Raw genomic sequence first — 10,131 nt, forward strand, 5'->3', positions numbered from 1 at the left:
TTTAGTCTGGAGAAATAACACAGACAAGAGTGACTGCTGCCCATCTGACTCAGATCCCATTGGCCCTTTGGTAAAACAACACAAACAAGGACAAGGCTGGAAACAGTTTCAATCAATATGGCAAAATCAAATTGTTAGAAGCAGCCCATGAAAGCTGTTAAAAACAAAGCATGTCCCCTTTGCTGTACCCTCTGTACTCATCCACTCTGTTGGACAAAAAGCTCTTTCCCGATGGAAGCTCCTGCCCAGGCCGTGGCCCAGGCCCAGGCCAACTTCCATATTTCCTCTATTCTTGCCTCTCCTTCACCCAGATTCACCTGCTCGTTGCTCCTCCTGCCCCTGCCCCCTCTCCCGAGCCAGCGCTTGCTCCTCATTAGGCATTACAACCCTGACTATAATGACCGTAACGGTCTTAACTCCATAGGATCAGAACTGGGCCTAAGTAAAAGCTATCCAAGTGACGATGACTAAATCGGCAATCTTCACTGATTGCCCCTTGAGATTAAAACCAAACAACTCCCTACCCATAATGATATTATTCACAATGAAGCACTGTTGTTAATCACAGAATCATACAATTGTCTAGGTTGGAAGAGACCCTTGGGATCATCAAGTCCAAGCATCTATCCTACTCTACAAAGTTCTCCCCTACACCATATCCCCCAACACCACATCTAAATGTCTCTTAAACACTTCCAGGGATGGCGACTCAACCACCTCCCTGGGCAGCCTATTCCAATGCCCAACCACTCTTTCTGTGAAAAATTCTTTCCTAATGTTCAGTCTAAAATATTATTCAGTCTAATATTATTCCCTGCCAAACTACGTGAATCTGGCTTGCAGAAGAAGGTTGTGCCTGTATATGTTAGATATGCAGACTTGGAAAGCTCTGGACTGCATATATGAATGTACAGGCTATATTCCATATTTCTAAGTCTCTGACAAAGAATCAGAAATCAACAGTCAGCATTCTGTTGACTGCGGCCTGCCTGTCTATACTTGGAAATCTCAGAGCATACACTTTTCCACTGAAGACATTGCATAAACATTGCTCTCTGTCAGAGCCATGCAAATTACAAGAAGGAAATTCATTAGGATGCTAGAAGAACTTCCTAACGATTTCAGGTGGGAACCTAGGTATTAACAAATTGCTTACAATACTTCAGCAGCAATGCAAGAAGACTCCCAAATGAAAAGTCCCTGACAAACTTTTCCAGTGTTTTGACAAATGAAGAACCAAGGATTAACTGCCATAACAAGAAATTCACATGCTGTTCAGACATAGCCTAATGTTTCTCAACATAACCATGTAAGTGTAAGCTGTGGCAGTTTAACAACAGAAGGGGATTGGAAATAAAATTTTCAGGAGTGCTTTGTAATACTCTTTCTCCCTTCTAGTTCAAGTCAACTCCACTTCTACTGGTTTTCACTGTTTCATACATAAAGTATGCAGTCAATCGTTTGATCTTTGTGGCCATTATAATGGCCCTGATAATGAACATGATTATAATTATAACTTGGACCACAATTATAATGTAGGCATGAACTGCTGCAAGTTCTTAGAGCTATAAGTTATAAATTATTACAGATTTTCTGTTAGAAATTTTCCAGAAAAGTGAACCTAATGCTTGAAAGTCAGCAGCTCATCATAGGTACTGGATATTAAAAATTCCACTGTAATACTAGAGCAGTTCCAACAAATGTATAATAACATTAGGAAACAGTTCAAAGTAGAATTTTTTCATTAATATAGCGTACGATAAATTAGAAAGTCTACTCAAGTAATCTGTTAATTCCTTCAGATCAAGTTAAACACACAAAAATACTTTTCTACATGGTAAAAAATTGCTGCAGATTTAACGTATATAAAAAGCAAAGTTGGGAAATCAGCAATATCCACAGCACTTGATCTAACTTTTGGTGAGCATCAAAACATGGCAACTTCACGTACCATCAGACTGCTCTGGCATTAGCCAAGGAAACCTTGCAGTCAAGGCTCAGAAGTTAGTTATCTATATACTTAAAGCATATTTAATGTGATTTTCTGCAGAGTTTTAACAAAAAAGTGTAATATTGGACACTGAAAAACAGTGGTTTCAATTGCTACTGAAAATGCTGTTTTCTTAAATTATCTTCTAAGGAAAAACTGGATGCAGGCTCTTACACATTGCAGCACTGAGGATTTCTATCAAAACTATCAATTGGTCTTCTTATTTCCACTGCTGAAGAAGGATATGGGTTCCGTACAACTGTGGCATAAGAATTAAATCAGCTATACATTTTATTCTATCTAAAGAAGCATGAAGTATTGCCAAATAATTGCTAAAGTATCTGTCCTCATGTTTAGTCTACTATAAACAATCTAAAACCACCCAAAAAATCTATGGAACCCAAGAACATGGACAATGCCATCAGTGGAGGAGGATAATGATATATTTGAATATTCTGTTACTGGAAAATGTATATTCATAGTCCTTTTCTGAATTCAACATAGGTACACACAGAAACCCGAAAACTCGTGAAGGCATGAAGGTTCTCTAATCTCTAAATTGGATCTTCAGGTAATTTTTTACAGCTCCCCAAAAAGCCAGGTGACTTATTAGGGAAAATATGCTGGGACTTCCTTGTGATCTACCTGCATGGCTTGCTTTCCTCCGCAAACCAGGATGTGAGGAACCACACAGCTCTGAATTGCATCCCAACATAAAGTTACCAAACAACCAAACTATACCTCCTGGGCCTGAAAATTAGTAAAAAGCTACAGATAAAATAGCCTTGTATGCAAACAGTGGGGTGAAGATGTGGATAAATGATATATAAAACATTAGTAAAACCTGATATGTACTATTAGTCCTCTGAAAGAGATTGAACATTTCAACTGTCTCAATTAAGTTATGCAAGTTGAATTATTTGTTGCAGGTAAATGATAAATATTCAAGAGAGGGGGCCTCATTAATTATTGAAGACATAGAGAGGTTTTGGTAGCTAGGGGGAAATGACAATACAAAGATAACAGCAATGTTTTCCCAAGTAAAATTATTTCAAAAGGTTTTGAACAACGTATGAATTGAATTTTTGCTACAAATATTTTTTATTAAAACATGAATGACTTCTCAATTAAGTTCATCACACATTTTACTATCACCCATTAAAGCAGTGGATATTATGTTTTTTTCACTTTAGATTTAGATTTTCTAATAAGGTTTTGTAAATCTTTTTAAATTAAATCTTTTGTACAAGATTTACTAAAATATTTTTCTAAAAAGTTTTTTATAAAAATGTCTTTAAATCTTCTTAACTTCAACAAAATGCAACAACAATTAGGTTGACTATATAAATTGTAAAAAGTATATTTATTAATTAAATATTATTATATTTAATTATTAAATATGTATTATAATGAATCACCTAGTCACAGAATGGTTGAGGATGAAAGTGACCTCTGGAGGTCAGCTTGTTCTACCTCCCTGCTTGAAGCATGGTCACCTAGAGATTGCCCCGGACCATGACCAGTTTTTGTATATGTGCAAGGAGGAAGACTCCACAAGCGTTCTGGGCAACCTGCTCCAGTGCTCAGTCACCCTCACACCAAAAAAAAGTGTATCCTTATGCATAAAGCTTTTCCATATTTTTAAAGCTTTTTCCTTATGCATTTTTTCCTTACATGTTCAGACTAAATGCCTACTTGTAATTTCTCTGCATGAGGAGCTGAATTTGTTCATAACCCCTCTTAAAACAACAAAACCCTTATGTTATGAATGCCTGATCTCACCATGAACACAATTAGTTTTTCAAGATAATACCTAAGTACCAACAGGATTGTTTTTCCCTGCAGTCTGACATTTGGAGTTGCTCTGTTTGGATTACTGTTTGGACTACTGTCCCAGTCACATAAATTCCCCTTTATTACAGCAAGAGTGATGTTTTTTTTTTTAATCTTCGCACTCATAAAATTGCATTCATATTGCTTGATCAAAGCAAATATGACTCTGCTGATATTCATTATCATATTCTGTTTGTAATAAGTATTCTACTTGCATAACTTAATCTAAGCACTTGATATATTAAGTGTCTGATTGAAGCAGAAAGTCTCCTTTACCATATTATTTACATGTTTTGAATATGTGTATCTGTGCCAGAACTGATTTTAAAAATTGACTTCAAAAAAGTTTTTCATTCCTATTTTTTTATACTAACATGTATCCATAATACCAAAAGCTCAACTATACTAAACCATTTTTTTATCTAGACATATTGCCTAGAAAAAACAACACATTTCTTTGCTTTTCAGAATAAATTTTTATATCATGTTTTCATTATTCTTTTTCCTTTTTCTTTATATTTTTTCTAGCATTCATTTTCTTCCACTTTGGGCTTTATCTTCTTTTAAAAAGAAAAAGTCTATTTAGAGGATGTGCTATTTGCTTTTGTTCTGTATGTACACATATTTTTATGTATGTTTTTCAAAAATATGTAAGAAATCAAAAATAGAGGAAAAGTCTCTCTACTTTTCATGTGTATATGTATGTGTATGTGGACATGGACATATGTGTATGTGTGATCCCCTCAATATTAAACTTGAAATGTTTATGATAGCCTGTTCCAAGGATTATGTGAAAGTTATCAGAGGATTAGAAGTACTATTAAGGAACAGCAACATACTGCTAGTTCCACATACAATCTAATATTAACATCAGAGACCATCTGAATCTCAGAAATGGAGTTCACTATACCTCATGTCCTGTCCTTGAGCCTTCTCACATTCTTCATTGGAGTGTTTTGTGGTTTTTTGGTACATGTGATTTCTCTCTCACATGGTTCGTTCCATGGTTTTGTACTAGTCTCTCTCATTCCTTCTAGATTTCAAAGTATTTTTCGTGTGCTATTTAGTTGTATTTTGTTTAAAGCTGACAAATGTAAGTAAGCTGATGAGACAAAGTTTCTGATTTTGCAAAATAGTCAGTGTGAACACCTGTGTGCTTATATAGTTAGGTATTTACTTAACTGGGGCCTAATGCATTCTTTACTCTAGCAGAACAACATTCCCTAGAGGATGCACAATTTTATAAAAAAATTTAAAATGTAAAATTTTATTTTTCATCTGTTAGAAACTTTCTATATTTAACATACATAGTTGTCCAGTTTCAGCTGGGATAAAGTTAATACTTATTTTTCTAGTGGTTGCTGTGTTTCAGATTTGGTATGAAAGGAATGTCAATCGTGCATATTGTTTTAGTTGTTGCCAGGTGATATTTATGGTTTTCAAGGACTATCTTCATCTTCCCATAGAAGCCAATAAGTAGCATAATTAGAATGATGGAATACCCAATGGAATATTCCGTACCATACCTGGGGGGAAGGGAGTACTCATGATCACTACTGAGGATGGTGCCAATTCACCAGGCGGTGAGAGTGACTTGTGTCATCATTATTACTGTTGTCATTATTGTTGTTGTTATTATTATTGTTATGGTTATTTTCCTTTTCTGTTATTGTTCTACTAAACTGTCTTTATCTCACCCCCAAAGGTTTTTTTCTTTCCCGTTCCCCTCCTTTTCTCTCTTTTCTGCCTGCCCATGTGGGGAAGGGGGAGAACTGTGCGAGTGGCTGCACGGTCCTACCTGCTGGCTGCGGTTAAACCACAAGGACAGTACACAACAGGCGTTTGCTAACAGGCAAATGCTTTACTCGTTCGAGCAGAACTCAGTTGTAACTTCTTCCTCTTTATATGCTGATACAGAATCACATGATATTGGATCTTTTTTTTTTTTCAAACTGAGGACCAAGAGGAAATAGCTTTCATATTTTATAAAAAAATGAGAACTTAAACTAGCCAAACCTTGAAAGATTAATAGAAACTAACATTTAGAGTTTCCGGATATAATTCAGACTTTCTAGTTGAAACACCCAGACTAAGAAGTCGGAGAAGGTGGTTATCATGTTTGTTGGCCTGATTGTAGGCCTTAGAGGTCCTCAGATGTTGCTCCCATGACTATCATACCAAGAGGAAATGAAGAGGTTGATCAGACCTATGCTAGCTTCAGACAGTCCATGGAGATATTACAGCACTGTTCCTTGTTTTACAGAACCACCACAGCAGTTTTCCTTACAGCTACCAAAAGAAGAGCAGGATTTGTTAGCTTAGATGTTTTGGGAGTCCTGGATTCATGAAAAAGGTGTGGCAGGTGGGCAAAATTTGAATGCCATATTGCGCTTGAAGCTAGGAAACCCAGTATCTCAGGAAACACCTGTGTTTTGCTATGGTTCTAACGCCCTAAATTCAGCGAGCGCTGTGAACATCTACCTCATGCAGACAAGTTTTTGCTGCTCAGTTAACTTCAGCACCGTGCTGCCTCAACAGGCAGTTCCCTTGGTTGCTGCTTGGTCTGAAATCCAGTGAGTACTGGGACAAGTAGTCGCCCTGAGCAGATGCTGATAGTTGCCCTGAGACAACCTCTCCCAGCTCTCTCTCTGAGTTTCTGTTGATGTACATAATCTCTAGTCTGTGAAGGCAGAACAGAGTTTAGCTCGCTATCTGTGAAAGATTTCTGGCCTTTCAAATCAAAACAGCTCCTATGTACTTGTCAAATGAAGTCTGTATTTTTGCAGGCGTAGTTACTGAATAAGTTATTTTCTGCACATTACTCCAATAAACACAAACAAGACAAGGCTGGAGTGTAAGTTATCCCTTGATCATGGAAGAAAAGCCAGAAGTGCTAGAGAATAATCTGTACCTTGTGGCGTAATCTTACTAGAGGCTGATAGGGCCTAAAGTCGTATCCTTCCTTGGCTGGCCACCCGTCTGCTCCCAGCAAAATGCACCCAAGCAGTAAAACAGTTGACCACCACATAAACATCTTTACAGGTCTGCTCCTGTCAAAATAAAACGTAAAAGTTCAGTGACAGACTGCAATGTACTTTGGCACAAGTCATATAATAAAAGTTTACAATACTGATATTCCATTTGTAGACTTAAATAAATATAGTACAAATAGGGTAATTCATCTGACACAACAACAGAATAAGAAAACAAAGAAAAAAAGGTAGCAGTACTTGGGACCACAATATCAATTTGGTTGTGCTGAACTGAACCGTTCTCCTATCGCTATTCAATACTCATGCAAGAGGTCCACTGAGGAGACAACCAGGAAAAGCCTCAGAAATTATGGGACATAATAGAAAAGCAGTGCTGAAAAATTCAACGCTGTTTTTCTCAAATGAAGGAAAAAAGACGATCATCAATGACACGTTCCTCAATTTTTTTCTTTTAAATACAGACTCCTGTGATGCACTGTTCACCACCTGGAAGCGTAAAATATCTAGCACATGTCTATTATTATCTTTATCTTACCAGTATTGAAGTCTAAAATGTAAGCAAAGCACTGTATTTTCTGCCAATGTTCTGGAGGAATTTTTAAACTGCATTACTGAAATTAGGTATAGTGTATAAGTTTTTGCATATGTCCGCATTATAAGAATATTTTCAGTTTATTACTTAAATTTGCCAAATCTTGCCCCAGAATTCACTGCAATCAAGTGTAAAATTCAGGGTAGATTATTTGAAAAGCTTTTCTTTGATTGGCTTGGGTTTTTGATTGTTTCAGAATCCCACAAGTCATGTTGCAGATGACCTGAACTGACAAAGGACTACCATGGTAAACACACCAGCATTCTATTACTTCTTAGAAACAAACCTAAAATAGCAAATAAGATCTTTAAGAAATGTTAGGTCACAGGACACTTCAGGAAGCTATGTAAATACTTTTGTATTAGGATTAATGACATTTAGTGAATGCTGTTTGTCTTCAGAAATAGCTGCTTCAAACGTGGTTGTTCGTACAGTTTTTTACATATGTATCGCTTCACACTTGTCTAACACTGTTTTCTTATTAGCAAGAAAAATATTGTCATCCCAGAGGAGACTTTGCAATAATTCTTAACAGATATTTCATAACACTGGAACATAGTGTCTTTTATGGTGAGTACAGAAGGACTTCAATAATTATTCTTATTTGCATAAACAATGGCACCTTGTTGAAATTTTGTAAGGACACTAAATATCACAGATTTCAGACAAACCTATGAAACTTTATTTCAATGCACTGAAAACTGAAAGAAATACTATTTACATTCATTTTTTCTTCTAATGCAAAGCTTAAAGTTACAGACCGCTTACACATATTTCACCTTCAAAAATTAAAATGTTATGTCAGGAAATGAGGAAGAGGAAAGACAAAGCCACTCCTAATAGCTGATACAACCTCCCATTTCATGGAAAGAGAAATTAGCAGAAGAGTACTCACCTATTTGCAATTTTAATATTAAACCAGAATGTTAAATTAGCAGTTTCAGCCTTTGTATTTTACAGGTGCATTTTAACAGTAAATATCAATATCTATCTGGTAGATTGCATACAATATGTTACACATAAAAGGATGCACCATTGTAGATCTTGTCGACTTCATCTGCACTCTGTCCATAAGTTTGTCATCCTGCAGTCATCTTAACAACCTACTTTGTGCTGATTGCAATGTTCTGGTATATTGTAAACCACGTTATCAAAAAATTACTTTCTATTTGAATGAACGAAACAATTTATTTTTCCAGACAAAACTGGACTGGTTTGACGAGCCAGTCCCACATTATTCAGCTACCATGATACATTAAAGTGTGACCCATTGGTACTAAAATTAGAATATTAGATACTGATATTAGAAAGGGAGATGCACAACAATCTGGAAGAATGCACAGAACTGTTTCTAATGTTAAAGGCCTTGAGAAAATTATTTTCTTAAATTTATGAGAAAATCCTTGCAGGAGATGCTGAAAAAATTTTTTTTTTTTTTTTTTGACTGGACAAACACATCATAACGTCATAAAGATGAGAACCATGGAAGGCCTATTACAATCACACTCACAGATTCTATAGAAACATGTGGCATGAGAGTTGAAACTATCACGCTAAACAGACAACACAGCAAACTGATCCTCATCACGTCAAAACACGTGCAAGTCCTTCTGCTTAGACTATACTATTTAGTCCTGTAATACAGGACTCGCAGCCACCCAAAGGCAGGGACCGCACAGAATTAATTCCTGTGGGGATATCAAAGGTATTAAATAGCCTCTAGCCTTACCTCTATTCAGTCTTGGTAATGGGATCCTACATAAATCTGCTACCCTTCTTTGGGGACTAGTGTACCAAACTTGGTAAAACCACGTAACGGTTACTGTCTGTTTCATTCTCATTCCAACTGACTGTTACCAGCCTGCCTAGCATCCATGCTTTTAACTCAAACTCAAGCTTGAGATTAATGTACCATACTACTTGGACACCACCTATCTTTTGTTCCACCAAACCCAATCTCATCTGGGGTCTCCCTATTAATCAAATTTAAGGTTTCTTCTCATTTTTCATTGCTTATTCCAACAGCTCCCACTTCAAGTACCTTTTTTTGGTACTCCATCTTTTCTAATACACAGAGTAGAGGTATCACTCCTAGGAGATCTCCTGCAGAATATTAAGCTGTGAATGGTTTGAAACAAAGACAAGAAGCTGTAATACAGAGAGATATTTTACATAAATAACTTAAGGCTTGTTCTTTTACAAGTGTTAAGTAACTGTATATTAAATGATGATAGAAAGTGACACAGTGAAAAAGTTTTCTTGGGTTCCCCTCATACTTCCACCAAAACAGAACCAGTACTCAGATGTTCTGGTGGACACCTACTATGGGGTTATTACAACAAATCTAGCTCACTGACATGAAACACCAGAAAAGATTATTCTAGAACTCTGAGAATTCAAGTACGTCATGGAATTGCATTTTCCTTCACTGCCTCTGTGCTAGTTCTGAGTATCACTGCTATTGAAACAATAAGTCCATTACAAGGAAAAACGGAGCGGGAGGGGAGAAGAAATATCAGAATCTTGACTTTTAATCTCAAAGAAAACACCTCTTCATTCGTGTTTGTTGAAAAACAGTTTTTGAAAGTAGTTTATTGTTGACTTTCAAGGTCACAATCAGATTAGTTTAGCAGTTATGCATGCTAAAACTAGCTATGCATGTTGAACCTTTGTCCCCTTTGTGCACTTGTGGAATATCTCTCCGTACAATGAAAATTAGGTTG

At 36.4% G+C, this 10,131-nt stretch overlaps 1 protein-coding gene across 3 annotated transcripts in view; it reads right to left on the reverse strand.

The window, feature by feature from the left end:
• FSTL5 (follistatin-like 5) overlaps positions 1-6,857 on the reverse strand; it is a 302,516-nt gene extending 295,659 nt beyond the window's left edge. For all 3 annotated transcript variants that reach the window (XM_009893724.1, XM_009893723.1, XM_009893722.1), the window contains exon 1: positions 6,735-6,857. In XM_009893724.1, the coding sequence (XP_009892026.1) occupies positions 6,735-6,857 (123 nt within the window). The remainder of the gene's footprint in view (positions 1-6,734) is intronic.
• Positions 6,858-10,131: the final 3,274 nt, after the last annotated feature.

Source organism: Charadrius vociferus, unplaced genomic scaffold, assembly GCF_000708025.1.
Source record: "Charadrius vociferus isolate BGI_N301 unplaced genomic scaffold, ASM70802v2 scaffold59, whole genome shotgun sequence".
In the NCBI taxonomy this organism is placed as follows: Eukaryota; Metazoa; Chordata; class Aves; order Charadriiformes; family Charadriidae; genus Charadrius; species Charadrius vociferus.